The sequence below is a fragment of the Rhinatrema bivittatum genome, chromosome 14 (assembly GCF_901001135.1).
Source record: "Rhinatrema bivittatum chromosome 14, aRhiBiv1.1, whole genome shotgun sequence".
In the NCBI taxonomy this organism is placed as follows: Eukaryota; Metazoa; Chordata; class Amphibia; order Gymnophiona; family Rhinatrematidae; genus Rhinatrema; species Rhinatrema bivittatum.
In genome coordinates, this window is record NC_042628.1 from 10,026,324 (window position 1) to 10,049,454 (window position 23,131).

Consider the following 23,131-nt stretch of genomic DNA (forward strand, 5'->3'; position numbering starts at 1 on the left):
ACTTTTCAATAGGCCGACAGGAAGGCAAGGTTGCAGACATCTCAGGCAAAGAATTTCACGCAAGGGTACTCAGCCGTCCAGCACAACTCCTGAACTAGCCTTTACAGGTTTTCAATTTCACCTCAATTAACATTGACCACCAAGGTCAGAGAAACACAAACATAATAGTACTTGACATTCCTTAATTAAACAAATGTATCCATTGCTTCCTTTAATTTATTCAGCTGCTTCATACAAGCGCTAAATTGTACAAAAAAATATTCACACCAATTATTGTGATGGGGCCTGCGAGTATGAGGAATGACTTCAGTCTATGCTTTTAACTGTAAAGGTCAATGATGGTCTTCAGTACCCTCCTGTGTCTGTCCCAGTTTGCAGCTGAGACTGGTGAATTAGCATACACTGTGAGTCCTTCTGGGAACTGCCCGAATAATATTTATTGGATTGTTTGCTCTCCTTGAGAATATGCTAAGCAATGACTGTGCTGTCATACTCGGTTACTTCCTACTCGAATGCAACCAATAAGGTTTTATGATTTACTTTAACTCACTGCTGGCAAGAAATGGGGTTTCCCAAAATATTCTGTCTTTAAAAAAAAAATTGTTGCCCTAGCTACTGGCTTTGCTAGCTGAATTACTGAGGGGAGGCGTAGCTGCCCATTACAGTAAAGAGATCAGAGCTGTTTCAGTTTCCTATCCTTTCATAGAACTGGTGGTTAGGAACTCATAGATGCTTTGCTCCAACCTGTGGAGGTAATTTTAAAAGGAGTTACACGTGTAAGTGTAACATACTATTGTAGCAATTTAAAAAAGCCATTTACACACGTAAAGTGTACTTACATGTGAATATCCTAGGGATAATTCAATGGCATATACAGTAGCAATTTTCGAAAGCCCACTTACATGGGTAAAGTGCATTGACACTTGTAAAACCCAATTTTAAGCGTGTAAATGCTTTTTAAAATTAGGTCCTGTATGAAAAAGTAAATAATTTCAGAGAAGGAAATAGCTGATAGCAACTCCAGTTGGAGAACACATAATGTAGAAGCTGCAGCCTGGATCTGGGAAGCTGAACTCAAAGATAATTCACTAACAGTCTCTTCTGACAAAAGTCACTGCATGAAAGAGCAAGCATTTTCTGGTTCCGATTAGTACATATTTGATGTTAACTGGAACAGTAGAAAACATTACTTAAATAATGAATAAATAATAGCAGACCAATCTATCAAAATACAAGAGAGCAAAGACACTCACATTACTTCCAACCGAGCTGTCCTTGAATCATTTCCACCTAATGAAATTATCTGGCAGGAATAGGTCCCGATGTCACCAGACCATGTCTGGCTGATGAACAGGGATCCATCTGGCTCTATCGCGATCCTGGAGCTGCTAGCTGGATTTAGTACCATGTGGTCCTTCTTCCAAACAAACCTGAGACAACAGGGTTTTCAGAGGTTACTAGCAAATAATAAAAAGAGGCAGCACAGAAGAGCTCTGTTTTCCAAAATCAAAAAAACAAAAAATGGAAAAATCCAATCAGACTTGACCACCACCCCACCCATCTCAAGGACCCTGGGGACCACCGGAAACCCCCTTTACCCACCCCTCCCACTGCGCCGCTGGAGGCAGCTGATGTTACCCCATTTAACGGAGATAATGTGAGTTATGCTATCAAGCAGGAACGGTGTTTGAAGTCAGGTAAGCGCAGCTGGATACCCCTTGAGATTCACAGCAAGATAAGGTTATGGTTGTCATTTTTGAACTTGTTATCTATTATTTTATTTATTTATTTATTTAAAATTTTTATATACCGGCATTCATGTTGCAAACACATCATGCCGGTTTACATATAACAGGGGTGTACAGTGAACAATTCAATAACCTATTTGTGTAGAAGGAAGCAGTTACAAATAACAAGGTAATAGAACTGGGAGGAGAGAAGAAAAGGGAGAGAATAACATTAGGTATAGGTATTTACATTAGTAATAATAATTAAATAATAATAATAATAATAATAATAATTAATTAGTAATAATAATTAGTAGTAATAATATTAGTCTATTTGACCCACAGAGCAGAAGCATTGATAAAAATGATTTCACTTGCATATTGAAAAACTTCAGAAAATAAGGATCAACACATTTTACAAGTACTGAGAGAGACCCTAAGTAATTTTACAAAGGAGTTATGATTATAATCAAGGCTTATCGCCCAATAATTAAGGTGTGAATCGCCCATGGAATGAGTTCTCCCATCCTCCTTTTATAGGAGAATCTGCTTCCTTAATGTTTAGTATTTTAGATATATTAGGATTTAGAATAAAATGTCTGAAATCCAATTCAATCTCTCTGCTCCATTCTCATTAAGTATCAGCCCCTGACAAGATAGCTTTACTGATAGTGTATTAACCTTGGCAGGGAAATCATGGCAGGCTGTACTGAAGTCGTGAAGTGGAACATAGCTCACTGTAAATAATACATAAGGCTGAAGCAGAAAATGGGACTTACGTGATTAATGATGCAGTCTACAGCTGTATGATGGCTGTGATCGGGGGTACGGCTTTGAAATCAGGGGGTCTCATTCCCTTTCCTTTACAATTTACCATATCCCGGTAAAAAAAACAAACAAAAAACCCAATGAATAGTTTGCACCCACCTGATTGAGATTCTGGGATCATGTGTTGCTCCACATTGCAGAGTAGCTGTAGTCCCTTTAATAACACTGCAGTCCTCAGGAGGGTGAGAAATAAAAGTACGAGCTGAAAGAAGAGCAAGTCATAGCTCAGGTAAAATAACATGAAGTGCTATATTCTCAGAAGGAACTCAGGGGGTTCTTGCACCACCTCCTCATGCTATTTAATCTGTACTGCCTAGACATGATGGGACGTGATGTGGACTCGTTATGTATAAGAAGGTAATTTGAACACAGTGCATAATCTGCTTTGAAAATTCGCAGTTGTCCTCAGTATGTGCACAGACATATGCACACTAAGTTACACCTGCTCCCGTGCAGATGTAACTTTGTGAGCGTAGATTTACAAGTATACTTTAGAAAATAACAAATGTGTGCATGAATCCTTTCCCCGCTCCATCTCCACCCCTGGAATACCTCTTGTGAGTGCATGAAAAGTATGCACATAGGGCCCAGGTTTTCAAAAGCCGGCACGCGTAAAAAAAAAACGGGAGATACGCGCAAGGCTGGGCTGCGTGTGCGCCGCGGGATTTTTTCCAAGGTACATGCGGGCAGGGGGAGGGCCGGGGGCAGTTTCTGGTGGGGCGTGAGCAGGCTGGGACAGTGTTATTAGGCACTGTCCCAGTGAAGCACGTGCCGGCAGCCGGCCAGCCAGCCAGCGCAACCTACTACTGCTCCAGAGAGCGAGTAAGTACAGAAAAAAAAAACAGTTAGAGGGTTTTAGGGGTTGGGGAGGATAGGGGAAAAGGGAGGCAGGTTAGCTAGGGGTTTAGGAAGTTCCCTCCCAGTCCGCACCTAGGCCCAGTTTGTTCCTGGGCGAATGTATTAAAATTCCCTCCCTTGTGCATGCGAGTCGGCACTAGCGCGCGCACATGCGCACACCGATATAAAATCAGGCATGCATTTGCGCAATGGTAGCGGATTTTATAACGTGCGTGCATCGATGCACATTATAGAATCGGTGCATCCATGTGCGCGCACTGGGAACCTTATGATCAAGTTACGTGCATACTTTTACATGCACTGGTCCCCAGCTGATTTTTAAAAAGGCACTTTGCAAGCACAAAGCAGGTTTTATGCACATAAAACCTTTTAAAAACCAACCCTAAAGAGTCACAGTGTGCAACTATTTATATCTCTATAGGAGGGCCAACTAATAAGTCAAGGTGAGGTGATGGTGGTTTAGGGGCCAGTTTCTCATGTAGAATGAGATGTACGAACAGCACATTACACCTTGGTGAAGATTTGCCGTCATTTGGAGTGACGAAAGTCTCACAAAGATGACATTTTGTACTATGTTATCTCACCCTAGCTTGATGGTACCCTGTTATATTCAAGCTAGGGTGAGAGAACATAGAACAAACATAGTTTCTCACTCTACATGAGAAACTGGTCCCTAAACCACCACCAACACCTCTCCTCGACCTATTAGATCGCCCTCCTATAGAGATATAAATACTTCACTACTAATAAGGACCTTACAGATAGTCTCTCTCTCTCCAAAGCAGTAAGTTACTGTATGGCACAGTAATTCTAAAATTTCCCTAAACACGCCCCTTTTTCTTAACATGGGATAATAATGCATTTGATGAATCTAGGGGATAGTGATCAATTTTCAAAGTGATTTATGTGGATGAGAAGCTGCCATACATTTGTCCTTTCTCGATGCAGGTAGAAGTCAGCACCTCATGGCTTATAGTCTTATTGAGAGGAGATGTTCCCAGGAGAGGGAAATAATGTGCACAGATTGCATTTTCAAACCACAGCACATTATTTTCCAAAAAAAAGTATATGGGATCACAAGAAATGTGATGCTGAGTCCAGGTTGCAAATATCCGGCAGATCTGTTTCTTGTTACTCACTCCTGAGGATGGCAATAGCTTTCTTTAGTCTACCTGACTAATAATGTGTTATGGACTTTTCCAATCATGGGGGTAGATTTTAAAAGCCCTGTGTGGGCTTACACGCGCAGGACACTCGTGCGCCGGCGGCCTATTTTGCATAGGCCGCCGGCGCGCGCAAAGCCCCAGGACGCACGTAAGTCCCGGGGCTTGCTAAAATGGGCGGTCCGGGGGTGTGGCTGCGGTCCGGGGGCGTGGCTGAGTGCCTCGACACAGCGGCCTGTGTCGGGGCCTGGCCAGCTGGTGCGCGTAACTGCATCGAACAAGGTGGTGGGGGGATTTAGGTAGGGCCGGGGAGGGGGGGGGACACACAAAAAAAAAGTTCCCTCCGAGGCCGCTCCAATTTCGGAGCGGCCTTGGAGGGAACAGAGGCAGGCTGCGCGGCTCGGCGCGCGCCGGCCGCTGATTTTGCGCAGCCTTGCGCGCGCTGACCCCGGATTTTACACTCGTATCTTTTAAAATCCGGCGTACCGTTTTTTAAAATGTACCCCATAATGTATAGAAAGGTGAGTGTGTCTGTTATCACTGACGGCGTTTCCCTGTTGATTTTGACAATCGAAACACTGTAACGGTGCTGGCAGTGTCAGGCGGCAATTGGAACACAAGATTCAGCGTTAAAGATTCAAAGTTTTTATGTGCATTTAAATAATTCTTAGAAAACAAATTTTTGATGAGTGATGATTATAATATGGATGTAGTCTGATACTGACTATCGAGCCCACAGGAAATGTCAATGTGAATAAGGGTATACTCGTCCTCTTATGATGGTCATATATATCTATTTATCTATATATATATATATATAATGAATGTATTACATTTTTGTTTATGAATTTACAAGGTGAATCCCTATTTTCTATACATTACGGTTGGTTTATTCACCTTTGGGTTTCTTAAGCGCTGGACTTTTCCAAACTTCTTTTAAACCCAGCTAAGCTGGAACCCACAGAAAAAGAAGGTAAAAATGTCAGTGGGAAATCTGTACCCACAGCGAGTTTTAAAATGAAAGCATGCACGTACTTTCATTTTGATAAACTGATACAAAGTGTACAGGCTTTGCCCAAATGTGGAGTTTGTATATTTCCCTCGTAATGTTGGTCTAGTACAAGTTAGAACCCCCCCAGAGCAGTAAGCATGAAAGAGCCAGCAATGAAAAGCATTCGGATTATCAGGTTTCCACTGCAGTGCCCTCAAACTGGAGAGTAACTAAAAGGCTGAGGTACGGGCGTCATTGCAGGGCTACGCTGGCCTTCATGGACTATCAAGGCTTGTTAGATTAAAACAAAAAACCCCAGCCCACAACGTGCGTAATCGCATTTGCAAATGTTAACACGCTCTATTTACTGTTTTTGTGAGCAAAATCTGCATTTGCAAAAGAATTAGCAAAAATTATGCAAAATTGCTAATAAGCTGAAGAATCATGCCAGTCAGCTCATTAATGATTTGTGCTTAGCAAAATTACATGTGGGAAACCATGCAATTTGGTGATTTAACTCAAAAACGACATCTCAAGGAGGCAGAGTTGAGATTTTATTGTGCAGACCTATCACAAAATACATGCTGCAAATCTCATTTTAATACTATTTAAATGAGCTGTATCACAAGAAAAGTTTCATCAGGCACCAGCTCGTTGACAATGACATGGAAAACACCAACAATATTTTCTATTTTGTTTTGTGTTGCTGCCCATTTGAAATGACATAAAACCCAAACAAAAATGGCATTTGGGTTTTTCCATGTCATTGATGGAGGAGTAAATGAAGTGCCAATGCTGGGCCGGCATTTTTAAAACCCATGGGTCAGCAGGGCACTTCCTGCCCGATCTCCTCTTTTGAGATCCGCAGGAAGTAATAAAGTGCATGCTGGAGAGTTTTAAACATGCTTACGGTGCAGGCAAGCTGCCTGGAGAAGATGCAGTCTGTGGGGGGGGGGGGGGGGGTGCACCGGCAGAACCCACCTGCCAGTGGCAAAAGAGCAGAGGAGGCCCAGGCCACTGGTGGAGCCCACGCGCTGGCTTATAAGAGCAGAGGAGGCAGGGATGGCTGATTAGCTAGAAAACGATATGGTCCAGTGGCCGCTAAAGGAACCCACCTGCCGACAGTGCAAGCATGCCGGATGCTCGGGCAGCTGACGGAGCACACGCCTGCCAGCAGCATAAGAGCCAAGAAGGCCTAGCTCACTGTGGCTGCTGATGCACCTCACCCGCCAACAGCAGAGAAGAGCTGGGGTTCCACATCTGCTTCAGGTAGGGGGGGGGGGGCCGGAGAAGAAAAAGGAGGCTGAGTGGAGGGAGAGAGGGCACAGACATGGAGATGAGAGGGGAGGGGTTTGGAAGCTGCTGGTGGGCACCCACAGCAGGGGAAAATTGCTGAGGGGAGGGGGATATGTATATGCTTTTCATTTCTATTACAGGCAATAGAATCTCACACAGGCTCTCATTGACTGCAATAGAATCAAAAGACGATTCAAATGAAGCAAATGGGAAAAGAAATACAAGAAAAGTTCTCTCTCAGTACAACCCGTCCCTAAGGGTTACCACTAGCACGGGCAGTACAGATTAATGTCATTCTTGTGGGCCCCATTTTATCATGAAACATTCTGACTAGATAATCGGGGCTGAACTGGTCAGTCTAGCTGGCATGCAAACTGTCTAACCTGTTTGCACGTGCTTACAAATATTTAGTACGAAGTTGCTCAGAGTGTTTTAGCTTTTTTTTCTGGTTTATAAGAAGTGGCAGACTTATGCTTTTCAGCTTGCAGCAGGAACCATATTTAATTCCTTCTTCTGATAGATGATTCCTGACCAGAAAGTTCGTATCTAACCTTCTCTTTACAATGTGAAGTTTTTGGATATAATCTCCCAGTGCCTCTGTCTGACTTCTTTCATTTCATATCTTTTCATAAACGCCGTTGCTCATTTCTATCTATATCCACACACTTTATAATTCAGCTTTCAAGTAGTGGAGACAGAGATAACCCCTTGACAAGCTCACATCTCGTAGATGTAATTCTATCTGGCTGCTGTCATTTTTGCTCCTTGCCTACACAGTGTATACACATGACCCTAAAATGTAGGTGAAGGAACTGAGATAGCTGAATAAGATTGTGATTAAAAACGTAATGAAGTTCTTATGTTAAAAAGGCCCAGTGCACGTAAAGCCCCGGGACACGTGTAAGTCCTGGGGCTTGCAAAAAAGGGGCGGGGCCGCTGTGTCGAAGGACCGCGTGCTGGCAGGCCGCCAGCAGGCGCAAAAGGTATGATAAAACCTTTGGGGGGGATTAGAGTAGGGCTAGGGGTGGAAAGGTCAGGGGAAGGGGTGGGAAGGTCAGGCTAGGGGGAAGGGAAGTTCCCTCCCAGGCCGCTCCAATTTCGGAGCGGCCTGGGAGGGAACGGGGGAAGGCAGCGCGGTTTGGCGCCGCAAGGTGCACAATTGCGCACCCCCTTGCGAGCACCGACCCCTGATTTTATAACTTGCGTGCGATGGCGCGTGCACATGTACACCCAATTTTATAATTTGCGCGCGCCAGCTAGCGCGTGCACATGTTTGCCTGTGCGCACCCTTTTAAAATTGAACCCATAATGAATACAATTTATTTAGCTAAAATCCATATAATCAATGAGCTACACAAGATATTACAACCTACTACTAAAGTCTAAATTTTAAAAACATTTACCAGGTAAACTGGCTTTCTGAAAATTGCCCTTATTGAATCCAGCTAAAGGTAGTTTATATACTTTTGGCTGGATTGAGAGGTGGTGTTCTCAGGGCTGTGCTTAGGGGAGAGATGGAAAACAACACGCAAAGATGGGATTTTCAAAATCTAGATGCATTGTTTTCTGGCAAAAACCTGTCTGCAGATAAAGTAGGTGTAACTGGGGAGCAATTTTGAACATTTTAAAAATTAGGCACAAAGTCCACAGGTACAAAAAGCACCCAGGGACTATGCACCTAGGTGGGCTGTTTGACAATTGCCCCCTACATTTCTATTAAGCTGAAAGTCTCCATCCTTAGCTGTGCTGTGTGTAAAGCTTGAATTGACATTTTGTATATTTTTAATGTTATGCAGCATCCGTTTTTACTAAATCCATTTGCTGCAAGTTACTATCTGTTATTGCCTCTTACAAGAACGTCACTGAGTATGCATGCTTAAAGGTGAATTTTAAAAGCCCTGCGTGTGCCAAAGCCGGGAGATATGTGCAGAAATGGGGCCGGCGCACATGTACGCGCTTATCTTCCGGTACACGCACAAGTCAGAAGTTCAGAAACAGGGGTGGGTGTGGCCTGAGCGGGGCATGAGTGTGTCGGGGGAAGGCCAAGAGATGTGCGCGTGAATACATACATGCCCAGCGGGGTCTCCCGCTGCATAACCTTTCTACTGCTATGGATGGTATATATAAGTACAAAAACAAAAAAAATCTAGGGTCATCCGTGGGGTTTTAAGGGTTGGGGCCAACAGAGGGAAAGGGAAGCTAATAGGTTAGGGGGGTTTTGAGGTGCTATCCTTAAACTGGGCAATCTGGGAAAACACGGGATGGCATCGATGCCCGTCCTTTATAAAATTCCCCTCACTTACTCGGTAGAGGCTTTTGCGTGCACATGCGCGCATCCATATAAAATTGTGCGCACATGTACATGCGGTCAGCCTATTTCATACGTGTGCATATACGCTCGTATGTTAAAAAGTGGCTGCATCTCTGGCTGTCAGTCGGCATATGTGCGTATATGTGAGGTCCACGCAGCTTTTTAAAAGTTACTGACCCCATCTTAAGGCTGAAAGACGTAAGGCATGTAAGTTCTGGCATGCCAACAGTCACGCACATTTTTATCTAAGTGCTTTTCAGCATATATTTTCACTCTAAAAAAAAAAGTTCTGAAGGGAAAGGCTAACCTATAGTCTACAGCGGAACAATTCACTGTCAGTTCCCAGGCAGTAGTAATACTGGGTACTGAGATTATAGGCAGGAAATAACTGGTTCACATTACCTGGTGCGCTATAATGGATTATACAAGGGATATAAAGGAGGTCATCTTCAGATAGAATTTTATAATATTTTAATATAATGTACTATATTTTCCTACTAGGTACACAAGTTCTTCAAGGACTTCATTCCCTCAATTGCATAATAGTTTATTAACAGCTTATGAAGAACTGAAATCATGACCTCAAGAACCTTATGGGCTACCTGTTTGCTCAAGGATTTCATTTTAGGTTCTTTCTGGCCCTCAATACTTAATGGATAACCTAACTCTATACAACTCAGTGGCCGATATAGCAACAGGAAATAAGGGATCATATTACACCAGTCCTCTGCTCGCTCCACTGGCTTCCCGTATAATGGTGGGCGAAATTCAAACCTGCGATTCTTATACACAAACTACATAATGATGTTTGAATGCCCTAAATCAGTTCCATTTTACGTATCTCCCTCCCCCCCCGGTCCTTAAGATCAGCTCAACAGGGCCAGTTGAAGGCACCCTCTGCATGTTTTGCTCACCTTGCTGAAACTCGCAACCAGCCATCTTCCGTTGCTAGTTCCTTATTCTGGAGCTCACTACCTGAACAGCTCTGCATAACAACTGATACACAAGCATGTATAAAGGCTTTGACAAGCTCTCTTTTCAAAAAAACCTTTGCATTGGCAAGTTAACCTCAAAGATCCCTCCAATTTCCTCCCTATTTCTAACCTCCCATTTATTGCTAAGCTAATGGAAAGAGTCGTCAATTCACAACTCATGGAGTATCTGGAAAATCATGAGATCCTCCATGCCTCTCAGTTCGGAATCCGGAAACACTTTAACTCTATCCGACCACCTCCTCAGAGGCATGGGCCAAGGTCGCAGCTACATTCTCGCCCTCCTCGATATCTCCTCTGCCTTTGACACTATATCGCCTCCTTGTCCACCTAGAAAACATTGGCATCACAGGCCTTGCCCTTGCCTGGTTCAAATCCTATTTCTCAAACAGAAAGTTCTCAGTTAAAATTGGAGACTCCATATCTTCCTCTCACCCTTTGCAACAACGTGTTCCACAAGGCTCATCACTTTCATCAACCCTATTCAATATTTACCTGACCTCTCTATGCCAGCTCCTCTCTGACCTTAACCTCAAGTTCTATCTATATGCCGATGATGGTCAGATAATTATACCTATCCACAACTCTATATCTGAAGCACTAAACCATTGGGATGTTTCACTTTTTTCTTATATAAGTAAGCAGTCTGTCCCTTTTGATGTCGACTTGTTCTATTCAGATGAGTATGTGAAGTATGTATGAATGCTTCTGGCTATTTCTGATTTTCTTTGTTTTATATCATGTAATTGTCTAAAACTTAATAAAAATTAAATTGAAAAAACAAAACAAAACTGGGTTTTAAATGTATAAATGCATGCTACCCGTAAGTGGACTTTTGAAAATTGCTACAATATATGGCATTGAATTATGGATAAATGCACTTAACATAGGTGAAACCTAATGAGGTTAAATGTCTTTTGAAAATTTCTACAATAGTATGTTACATTTACATGCATAACTCCTTTGAAAATTGACTGGTATTTTTATTATTATTTTATAATATCTCGCATGCTGTCTTGTTGCAAGCCGCCTGGAGTTCCTTTGGGAAATAGGCAACTTATTTATTTATTTGATTTATATTCCGCTTTTTGACCCTTCAAAGCAGATTACATTCAGGTACGGTATCTAACTCATAAATCTCAGTAAATAAAAACAAACACTTGATAACTGGAGGGAGAGAAGATGTTTGACTCATGTTTTATTTGATCAGATTTTAAAAGGAAGGGTTGTACTTACTCCATACGGTTAGCACAGCAGAAGCACTGATGGTTCCTTCTGAGTTGACGGCATAGCATGTATAGTTGCCTGAATCTTGCAGGATGACAGGGGCAATCTGCAGGGCACCTGACTCAAGAAGGATAAACCTGGGGATCTGAACAGAGCCACTGGCTAAGATCTGATTATCTGCAACAAAGAAAGAAAAAAGAACGATCATTTCAAAAATTTCCAAACATCAACATTGGAAAACAAAACACTTCAAAAAGAGCTACCACATATGAACACACAAAGCTAAGGCAAACAAACAGCAAGACAGAGCAAGTCCTGCCTATGCCATCAAGAGTTCATTCTTACTGAAATGAATGTTAATTTGATAAGCCAGCTGACAAGACCCACCATCTAATAAAACTGTCAGTGTCTGTCTATTTATAAAAGGCCCAGAACAGAACCAGGATGGACACTGTCCAATCTTTTTACTTTTTGGGGATGGTGATTCATTACAAGTTGCAAGGAATCACCATTTTCAACCATTTCAAGTCAGACTAAGGAAGGTCTGAGAAAGAAATCATGAAGTTAAGCTACAGCTACATAACTCAGGATATGGATTTCTAAAAAGACAATTTGCATTCTTGCTACTATTTTTAACTTTCATAAACACAATGCACAGAAGCAGTAACATAATTTTTATGGGGAAAGTGAGGTGGGATTATCGTGAATATACTTCAGGAACATTGGAAATGGAGTCTTTCAACCAATTATTAATAGAAAAATTGACTATACTTCTTTTCCATGTTATGGCTGGTTTTGGAGCTCCTGAAACATCGCAGGTTAATAAAGCAGTTGTTCCAACAGTAACTGTAGTATCTACGGGAGCCTGTGTAAAGGTTGGTGCCAGATCTAAAGGAAAAAAGAACAGTAAAACATTATCCTAAGAACATAAGACATGCCAAACTGGGTCAGACTGAGGGTCCATTAAGCCCAGCATCCTGTTTCCAACAGCGGCCAAACCAGATCACAAGTGCCTGGCAAGTACCCAAACACTAAGTAGATCCCATGCTACTAATTGCAGTAATAGCAGTGCCTATTCCCTAAGTCAACCTAATTAATAGCAGTTTATGGATTTCTCCTCCAGGAGCTTATACAAACCTTTTTTAAACCCAGCTACACTAACTTCCCTAACCACATCCTCCGGCAATGAATTCCAGAGCTTAATTGTTCATTGAGTGAAAAATAATTTTCTCTGATTTATTTTAAATGTGCTACTTGTTAACTTCATGGAATACCCCCTGGTCTTTCTATTATCCAAAAGAGTAAATAACCGATTCACATTTACCCGTTCTAGACCTCTCATGATCTTAAAGACCTCTGTCATATCCCCCCTCAGCCATCTCTTCTCCAAGCTGAACAGCGCTAACCTCTTCAGCCTTTCCTCATAGGGGAGCTGTTCCATTCCCCTTTATCATTTTGGTTGCCCTTCTCTGTACATTCTTCAGTGCAACTATCTTTTTTGAGATGTGGTGACGAGAAGTGATAACTCAGATCCTTGAACTGTTTTCTGTGAGGGCTTCATATTCTTGCAGACATGATTATGCAGAAGGCTGCAAGAACTCTGAGGGCTGGGATACATCCCCAACATAGATACATTTTCTTCATCACTTAAATCTCTTCTATTCTGGGAAAATGCATATCCACCATTAAAAGAAAACCCAAAGAAAGAACGGATTTTAAATAAATGTTTGGATGGAATGTCCACCTTCAGAAAGTAACATAACTTATAGTAAAAGACAGAAGGAAACTTAAGAAAAGCATTAACATTTAATATCATTTTGAAATAGATGCAGTGAACGAAGTCTTAAAGGGTAACCATCGACTGTAGCTCACATCTCATATTCTTAAATAAAAAAATCATTAATGCAAAATCTGTGCAATCTTACAGCATCAAGTGGAGATTGCTATGAAGGATAACTACTTTCTTTAATCTACTTTTGCATTCTCATTTCCAAACGGGACTTGGCCTGTGAGAAGAAAAAATGTTACCTTACAAGTCTTTTCCTCAAAGAGATGCCCCAGGGACAAAGCAGCAAGTAAATATGCATTCCCTGTTCCAAAATTTAGCTCTGCTTATTTGTTATTTTTACATCAAAAATGGGCATTTTTATAGCTATTTCACTTCAGCTGTAGTTTCATGAGCGTAACTCTACAGAGTGAATTTTAGAAAAGTTTGACAAGCTTCATTGAATTTTCTGAGAGAGGCTTTTTTTTTTTTTTTAGATCGGTTTATGACTTGAGGCAATATTAAAATGTCTAAACATTAGAATCTTCTGCTCTGCCACTGTATTACCACAAGGCAACGCCTTTTCTGCATATGAGCTCCTCTTCGGTGACACGACGGGACAGTGAAAGCATTTTTAGTTCTAAATTTAGACTTCCTTAGAAAAGATACAGTCATACTGAAGACACTTAAAGAAGAACATGTTTGCTGGGAGGTTGGGTTGGAACAGAAATCCTTACTGCCTCAATGAAGATCTAAAAAAGAGAGAGAGGTTTTTTTTTCTGAAAGCTTATTTCAGAAAAAGCTGCTCCAAAGCCAGCTCCTCGGGTTTTTTCTCTAAGAAGGTAATCTGAAAAGAAACCTTATTTTCTGTGAGGCTAAGGGCGGCATAATTCTCTGATCTCTGGGTGGAAGTCAAGAAATGGAATAAGACAAATATCAAAGAAACAGAAGTTCCTGAAAATGCAATTTTCTGAAGAATATTAACTAGGGATGAGCAGCCCCAACATTTTCAGTTTGGTTTGTTTTTTGTTTCGTTTTTTGTTTTTGTTTTTTTTAAATTTTCATTTGGCTTATTTAATGTTTTCTTTTTGTTCAGTTTGTTTGCAAAACTGAAAAAAATTCCTATGAAACAAGAAGTCCCCAAAACAAAAGAAAAAACTTGAACCGCTAAAAAAAAAACAAATTACAAACCCCCCCCCCCTCCTCCAAAACAAAAAAGCAGGCATCTGGCGTCCCTGGCTGGGTCTTCCTGGACTGAAAAGCAGCCTTGAATGGGGCCTGGGCATCAGAGCCTAAGCCCCGAAGTTGCTGGGGCCCACCCGGAGCTGGCCTGATGCCAGGCCCTTCACCCATTCCATTTACAAGTGCTGGGGTGCTCTCACCTTGCCCTCCACTTACCCCCTTTTCTTGATCCTGATTTGAAATGGGCAGAAGCGATACCCAGTCACTCCCACCTAGGTTCTGGTGCTTTAAAAGGGCACCATCTGCTTGGGGATGTCACTGTGACACCATCCTCCAGTGCGGGTGGCACCATTTTGTTGTACTGCCATGGAAATGTATGGCCATACCGCAAAATGGTGCTGGCCACATTTATTTAATTTATGTTAAACATATTTAACCCACACTCTACCAATTTTGCATTAGGAGGCTTACAAATTTAAAACATTCATAATAAAACAACAACAAAAATGGTGATGTCCTTTCAGCACCCTCCTCCAGGCAGACAGCACCATTTCTCAAGCTCCTGGAGCCAGGCAGCAGTGACTGGGCAGGGGGTACGTGGGAGCTCCTTGGCCGTGGCTCTGGTCCCTGTCCGGTTCTGACACAGGCCTAGGCCACGGGGCTTTTTGGTCTTTGGAGGCCCAGCCACGGCTGCTGGAGGCACCTTTTTTTTTTTTTTTTAATGCCATGCATGCAAAAGTATCAGAAAACTTTCACATGTTTTCGTAGGAAGGCATTTTCAGTTCATTCTGAAAATGGCCTCATTTATTACATTTTTTGCATTCATTGGAAATGAAGGCACATTCTTAGTACTAAGAGTGGTGTCAGCACAGCCAGCCTGCAATAGAAATTTTAGGCCCAGCCAGAACTATGAAGTAGTTCCCTTCCTAGGTTACTAAGGAACCGAAGGTGGGAGGGGTGGATTTTCATAGCAGGAGTATTCACACAGCAAGATCATGGGAAGAAGCACATGACTACATGGTTCCTGTGGAAATATTTACCAGATATTACTCATGCGATTTACAAAACCAAGCCCCATTCTGCATCTTTCATCTTTGCCTGATGATTAACACCCCTGGGAATCCCAATGTTTTTGACCATGAAAATATTGCACTTATTCTGAACTCACTGGTTACGTCCAGGTACGTGTGGGTCTGTATTTCGCCAGCTTCATTTTTGGCAAAGCACTGAAAAATCCCAGAGTCATCAGGATGGAGTCCTCGGACCTCAAGCCCTCCACTTGTTAATTCTTTATAACGAGGGTTCTTAAGTTTGCTGACAGCAATAGAGTCCTTATACCATTCTAGAGTGGGAGCAGGAAACCCTGCACGGAAAAAAATAGCACAAATGCCATCAAGTATCTATTCAGATTCTTTGTCTCACCATTTAGAGGTTACGTTTTATGTTGTTTGGGTAACCCTACCTGGATAACTAGCCAGGCATGTTTAGCACTACAGACAAAGTTAACTGCATCACTTTGCTCTCACTGAATATTCATGACACGTTATCTGGCTGACTTTAGCCAAATAATTTGTCCACTCCCTGACCTACTGATCAGGATCTCTTAATGATATATCCAGATTACATAATAATAAACCTATTGAAATAAAACATTTTACTAACTGAAAAAGGACAAAGCCAAATCATGTGAATTGATTTTATAGTGAACTAATCGTTTTATTAGTTCCTGTCTGAGCTAAGACATGAAAATGTATATATATATATCGAGGGCTTTACACACTTTTAAGAAGCCCTGTGAACGCCAAGAGTTACAGCAAGTTATAGGGTCATTCCTAATCCACACTCAGAGGTTTTATTTTACTTATAGCAAACATGCAATGAATTCACACACACACACACAGGCAAAGCATGGATCTATTTCTAGGTATCCTTTGCATATGAAAAATCCATTTGCATATTTAATAGACAATGATGGAGGAAAGACTTTGCAGCGCTTGAGGCAGCCTAGAGACATTGAGTATTAGCCCACCGGAAAACAAGACCCTTTAAACCTGACAGAAATGGCTAATTTCTGCTTTTTAAAATGTTTTTTTTAAGTTACACCTCCTCCATAGCAGAAGTAAAGTTACGCGGCAGTGGACCAGGGCACGCTAGGGTTGCCAACTAGCTCCAGATTTTCAGGAAAAGTTGATCCAATCCTGATTTCATCCCACTACATGCAGGAACTTGTAGTCTTGCTTTTTTGAAGACATAAGTAAATCAGAACTACAATTCCCTGCATGCATTGGGGTAAAACCAGGACTGGATCAACCTGTCCTGAAAATCTGGAGCCTGTTGGCGTATAAGTATTTACGCGCGCATCTCTTGGCCACGCTAGATGGCTTGAGAATTTATCCCAGTAATTTGAAATAACTATCAGATGATATAGAATGGAAAGGATGGATGAAGCAGAGTTAGAACAGTTTCATTCTTGAGATATCACAAACGCATTCTTTTTCAGGTCTAGGATAGTTACAAAATTAGATTTCATAGGATTTCAAAGTCTTTTACTTCTGATCCTCTTCTCATTAAGATAAAGAGAAAAAGAAAAAAAATAGTGTGTCAAGTAAGAGAGAGCAGTGTTGCTGTAGGCAGTACTGTTATGGAGGTGATGTTTCTCCTCTGGGAAGGTCGGATGGTCACTCCCAATAGTCACGCTACGTTAATGGACACTGAGGCTTTGGACTGGCTTGGTGATCTGACTGATTGGCTTTCACCCAGCACCAGGTAAATGTTTTGTTATAACAATTTCCCCTGAAGAAGGCATACGCCGAAACATCACCCATGTCGCGGTTTGGATGATTCATTTTTTAGGAGTGTAAGGTCTTGATCCTGTTTTTGCGTTTTGAGTCATTTTTCTGCACACACAGTTTTGGATATCAAAGATTCCAAAGAAGGATAACGATTGAGAAAACTTTGGATAATATAGACCCCCTAGTGCACAGAGTCTACATAATTAAAGTAAAGCAAGTTTGCTTACCGTAAATGGTGATTTCCAAAGAAACAGGATGAGTCAGCCATGACATGTGGATGACGTCATCCAGCAGCACCAAACAGATCTCTCTCTCCAAGCTAGCAGAGAATTCTCTCACTTGGGTGCTGCCTTGTGAGTCCCCTCAGTCAATTTGAGAGCTAAATCTAGCTAGCTAGTCAGATCTCCAGGGAAGCGGGTGGGTATTTAAGCATGTGCGTGAGAAGGTCCTTGGTTGCCTTGGAGAGCTGAATTCCAGGTGGACCTCCTCTGAATGGCTAAGATTTGCTACAAGTGAAAGCCATGGGCTAGAACCTATTTGCAGAGGTTCTAACAGTGTATCCAAATGAACTGGAGATAGAGCTACGCCTTCTCGTGGGAATAAAGTTGATATTCTGGAAAGAAGAGGATGAACGGTGTCGTTTGTCCTTAGCCCTAAGGGATGTAAAGAAATCCTTCACTAACTCTGCTACTTGGTCAAGAGGCTGATGTGGAACATTTAGGCTTTTTTTTCCCCATTCTGTCTCAATGGGACAAGACCTTGATAATTCAGGCTCTGGGTTGGGACTGGGAAGGAGGGCTTGTATAATGTTTCCTCTAAGGTATACAGGAGACACTGACACTGTTCTCCTTCTCAGGCACACACCTACAGTTTAAACTTTGTGGGGCCAGTAGCTCCTGCAGACTAAGAGGCCTAAGTGCCGGGACCATCCAAGGCAGATATTCAGAATTACACCCCCAACATCAGTGGCAGCATGGCACACCATCCTCACTTTCTCTCCTCCTCCCCCCCCCCCAAATCCTTGCCCAGAAGCATCAGATCTCTCCTCCACCCCAGCCCCCAACTCTGGCTCAGCAGCATCCACCACTCTATCTCCCTTCCCACCCTTTTTCCAGCAGCAGCACCCCTGTCGCTCCCTATACCCTTTGCCCAGCAACAGCCTACCTCTCTCTCTCTCCACAACATACCAAATATCCTCCTCTCTCCCCTACTAACCCCAATCCAGCAGCAGCTCCCTCTCTCTCCCCACCAGCAACCCCTCTCTTACCCTATCCCCTACCTACCAAATAAGTTGAAAAAACAATAACTAATGCAATATTAAAATAAACAAACACCTGCCCAGCAGCATCTCACTCCTTCTTCCCACCCATCCCCAGCAATTGCCCCCTCTCTCTTCAGCCACCCCTTGTCTAGCAACAGCCCTATCTCTCTCCCCTGCTCATATATTGTTCCCCTTGTCTCTCTCTCTCTCCACTTCCTCTGACTCAACAGGATCCATCACCCTTCTCCTCTAAGCAATCCAGTACCTCTTGGCCCAGGACTGTATCAGGCTGTAGCCTGATACAACTAAACATTTCTATAGTGCTACACGACATATGCAACGTTGCACAAACAACACACAAAAAAAAGACTGTCCCTGCTCAATAGAGTTTACAGTCTAATAAAATAAACATAACAGGACAAAAGACTTGCAGCATTTCATAAAATAAGACAATGGTTAAAAAAGAAAAAAAAAACCCCCAAAGTTAGTTAATGAGGCGAAAAGCATACAATCAAGCCGAAGATTTAAAAGTGTTTTCAAAAAGGCGGGTCTTTTAGATGGGATTTAATCACAGTGAGAGAGGAAGCATGACTCACCATTTCAGGAAGTCTATTCCAAGCACATAGCTCAGCCAGGTGGAAAGCATGGAGTCGGGAATGGCAGTAGAGGAGAAGGGCACAGATAGGAGTGACTTGTCCGATGAGCAGAGTACACAAGGAGGGGTGTAGAGAGAGATAAGACAGGAGAGGTAGTGAGGTGCTTACAGAATGAAAGCATTTGTAGGTGAGTAAGAGGAGCTTGAACTGTACGTGGGAGCGGATAGGGAGCCAATGCAGTGACTTCAGGATATTTGGTCGTAGCAAGTTTGGTGAAAGATAAGTCACGCAGCTGAATTTAGGATAGATTGTAGAAGATAGAGATGGCTTCCCGGGAGACCTGGTGAGGAGCAGGTTACAATAGTCTAAGCGGGAAGTGATGAGAGTGATAAGGGTTCTGGTCGTCTGCTCAGAAAGGAAAGGACGGATTTTGGCAATCTTATAGGGAAAGAAATGGCATATTTTAGCAAAGGTTTGGATATGCATAGAGAGGGAACGAGAGGAGTTGAAGATGACGCCAAGGTTACAAACTGAGGGGACTGGAAGGATGACTGTTCTATCCACAAAAAAGAGGAAGAGGAGAGGTGGACTTGGGGGAAAAATAAGGAGCTGTTTTGGGCATGCTGAGTTTAAAATGGCGGAGTGATATCCAGGCAGTAATGTCAGACAAGCAGGCCAAAATCCAGGACTTGATTTCTGGTGTGGAAAAGTAAATCTGGGAGTCATCAGCATAAAAATGATATCGAAAGCCATGAGAGGAAATCAGATTACCAAGGGAATTAGTATATTGGGAGAGGAGGGCCCAGCACAGAACATGAGGCACATCAATTGATAGTGGAATGGCAGAAGTAACCATCTGAGGAAATGCTAAAAGTGTGATGGGAGAGGTAAGAAGAGAACAAGACAAGATGGAGTCCTGAAATTCAAGTGAGGACAGAGCATTAATGAGTAGTTGGTGACAGTGTCAAAAACAGCAGATTGGTCAAGGAGGATAACGAGAGAGTGAAGATCTTTGGCCTCAGAAGCAAAGCAGAAAAAGCCTGCAGGTTCTGGCGTGGACCTGCATCCTTCTCCAGGATGGGCTTCCTTTTACCAAGGAAGGGGTGGGATGCTGCCAGTGAAAGGGTCTAACACATCCTAGGCGGTCGACAAGTGACTCTCTCTCCAACGCCTAAATTCAGAAACCATCAATGTCCCCAAACCAAGCCATGTCTCGCCACTCATTCCCAATATTCAAAAATGCCGCCCTCTCGTGTAACTCCGACACCCTAGGCCATTGCCTAGTGCTCCTGCCAGCCCTGAATGCTGCATGGCTTGTTGAATCTGTGTCCTGAAGTTCTTCCCAACTTTCAATTGTAAAGGAAGAGTGAAACAGTTGGACGATTTATAGCTCCTATCAGAACTAATTTCAAGACTCTTTTCAGCTTAACACAGCTTTTGAGTCAAATAGGATAGCACTTCCCAGCTGGATGCGCCAGCATCACATTGTGCCTAAGCTAATTCAAACTGAAAGCATTCCGCCTTCACCCTATTCTAATTCAATCTGTAATCTTTCAACATGCATTTCTCTGTCTCATTCTTTCATTCAAAAATACACAGTAGTAATTGGTGAAGGAGCAGAGAGAAAGTAAAAAAGAGCCAGTAAATGATTTTTTAGAAACTAACTGGTTTAGAAAATGGTGAGTCTGAAATAGCTGCAGATTTGCATTCTCTCAAGGAGGTCATGTCTAAGGAACAGGTTTTTGAATTATAGTGTTAAAAAGCTTGGGTCCTGTGAAATTTCATTAAAAAAATAAGCATTTTATTTTAAGTAGTGCAATAAATCATTACAAATAATTTTTGTAATAAGAGTGGTATAGAATTTTATGGTGTTAAAATACCTTCCAATTAAAATTTATATTACATGAAGAATCTGCTACAAAAGAAGTGTAAGTACACTTGAATACTACTCCATCTGCTGTTCCCTCAAAGGAAAAGCGCCATCATTTCCAGATACAAAGTGGTTTAACTATTGGAGTTATTGATCGTTTCTCTGCATCTCAAGTTATGGGTCCCAAAGTCATTGTTTTTGTTCAGTTAATTCACTGGCTGAAGTCACTAAATATTTTAACCAACTGCAACAGTACAAGTGATTCTGTCTTCTATTGCTTCCATTCTGTGGCTCATGCCTCTGTTTTCAAGACTCCCTTTCTTCTATCTCATGTTTCTCCTTACAAACTGATATGGAACAGTCACCTGCCTTCTCCATGATCCAAAGCACTCTCTCATATGGCTGAGGCTATTGCCTCAATATTGTTCCCAACAAGTGTTGAGCAGAAATCAAAGTTCAGAATTAAACTCACACTCTATCAGATGAATTTTCAAAGGAGTTACTCATGTAAACGTAACAAAATACTTTCTAAAGCCTTTTACCCATGCTAAATGCATGTAATGCGAGTAAAACCTATTGACAATACAATGGCATATATTGTAGCAATTTTCAAAAGCCCACTTACACGTATAAAGTGCATTTTCATATATAAAACCCAGTTTTAAGCATGTAAATGTTTTTGAAAATCAGGCCCTTTCTGCAGAAGTAATTTCTGCAATGCTGGCCCTGTATGAGATTTAGAAAAAGATTCTGATGTCTGTAAGAGACCTCTATAAACAGATTAGGAACTGAGTCATACTAAAATCTTGGCCTACGATTTACAAATGTTAATAACTGACAGCTTAAACCCCCCAGACATTATGTGGTTTCAGTCTTCAGACTGAACCCTAACTTGGGCCTAGATTCATCATTCTGCTATAAATAGAGAAGAATGATGAGCTGCGGCCAGAAAGAGGGTGGGGTGGGGAAGGGGGGGGGGCGATAGTGTGCAGCTGGCCACACTATCGCCCCCATAGCACCACAGAAAAAGGTGGTGTTATTTCCTGTGAGCTGCAGGCAATAATGTGTAAAACATTATTGCCTGCGCTGCTGCCGGGCCATAACCCTGCCCAAACCCCACCCATACTCCTCCCCTTCCCCTGATTTAAATACTACCGCTGCGATGCGGCCGCTATCGCGTGTGCTAGGGCCTTGTTGCGCACGATAAGGCCATAACGCACGCGATAACGGCCCATCGCACAATGAAGAATAACCCTGTTAATTTCTGTTGGAACTGGATGGGGTGTTGTTCACAACCTTGGATTCTACTCACCCATTGCCTGGCACGGGATATCCACTGTTTTTTCCACTTCACCGAGAATATGTCTTTCAGGCTCAATAGTAAAATACGGTGGTTCTTCAGAACAGTAATAGGAAAAAAAATGAAGAAAAGAATTGTGAGTTCAGATATATTATTTATTACCTTCAGAGAGTCTGGTGTAGCAAAAATGACAAGAGATGGGTGGCACCTTGTAGACTTAACAAATTTATTGAGGCATCTGATGAAGTGCACTCTGCCCTCGAAAGCTCATGCCTCAATAAACTGGTGAGCCTACAAGGTGCCATCCGCCTCCTGCCATGCTACACAAGAGTAGTTTTCACAAATGTTTCTGTTAATTGTGAACCGATGTGAGGTTACTAAACAAATGTCGGTATATAAAAACTGCAAATAAATAAGTAAATAAATAAATAAATTCTGAGTTTTATGTTTTTCAGTAAAAACATGGAAGCTGGTAGTTTCCTATAGCATCTAAAGCATTGGTATACACAATATTCTTATATGATCAGTACTTAAAGATTCACCCACACATACATACTCCAAGCACCCAAAAGCAACGGTCTAAAGAGATTTGGTGACCAAGTATTAACGATATAAGCGTATTGTCCTTTACGAAGTATTTTTGATCACAAGTGTCTGACCATTTTTCTTTGAATTTGCAAATGGCTAGAAAGGGAACAAGATGTATAAAGTTAGGAAGGCTAATCCAGGTATACAGCACAACAAAGTAGAAAGTGAAGTCAAGTTGGCAACGGGGGAGAAGAGGCACGAAAAATAAGTTTGCCATATGAACAGAAGTCATGAGAAAGGGAGTACAGGGAGGTAAGAAAAGAGATGATGAAGAGCTGCAGAGCAAATGCACTTATAGGTGAGTAGGAGAAGCTTTAATGTTACGTAGAAGTGGATAGGCAGCCAATGTAGTGATTTGAGAAGGGCGATTACGAAGTCCTAACA

At 42.1% G+C, this 23,131-nt stretch overlaps 1 protein-coding gene across 2 annotated transcripts in view; it reads right to left on the minus strand.

Moving 5' to 3' along the window:
• The window catches only part of SDK1 (sidekick cell adhesion molecule 1), a 728,283-nt gene that overhangs the window by 210,258 nt on the left and 494,894 nt on the right, over positions 1-23,131 (minus strand). For both annotated transcript variants that reach the window (XM_029576917.1, XM_029576918.1), the window contains exons 8-13: positions 22,172-22,255; positions 15,509-15,703; positions 12,165-12,281; positions 11,403-11,570; positions 2,655-2,757; positions 1,254-1,430 (exon numbers count right to left, since the gene is read on the minus strand). In XM_029576917.1, coding sequence (XP_029432777.1) covers positions 1,254-1,430; positions 2,655-2,757; positions 11,403-11,570; positions 12,165-12,281; positions 15,509-15,703; positions 22,172-22,255 — 844 coding nt within the window. The remainder of the gene's footprint in view (positions 1-1,253; positions 1,431-2,654; positions 2,758-11,402; positions 11,571-12,164; positions 12,282-15,508; positions 15,704-22,171; positions 22,256-23,131) is intronic.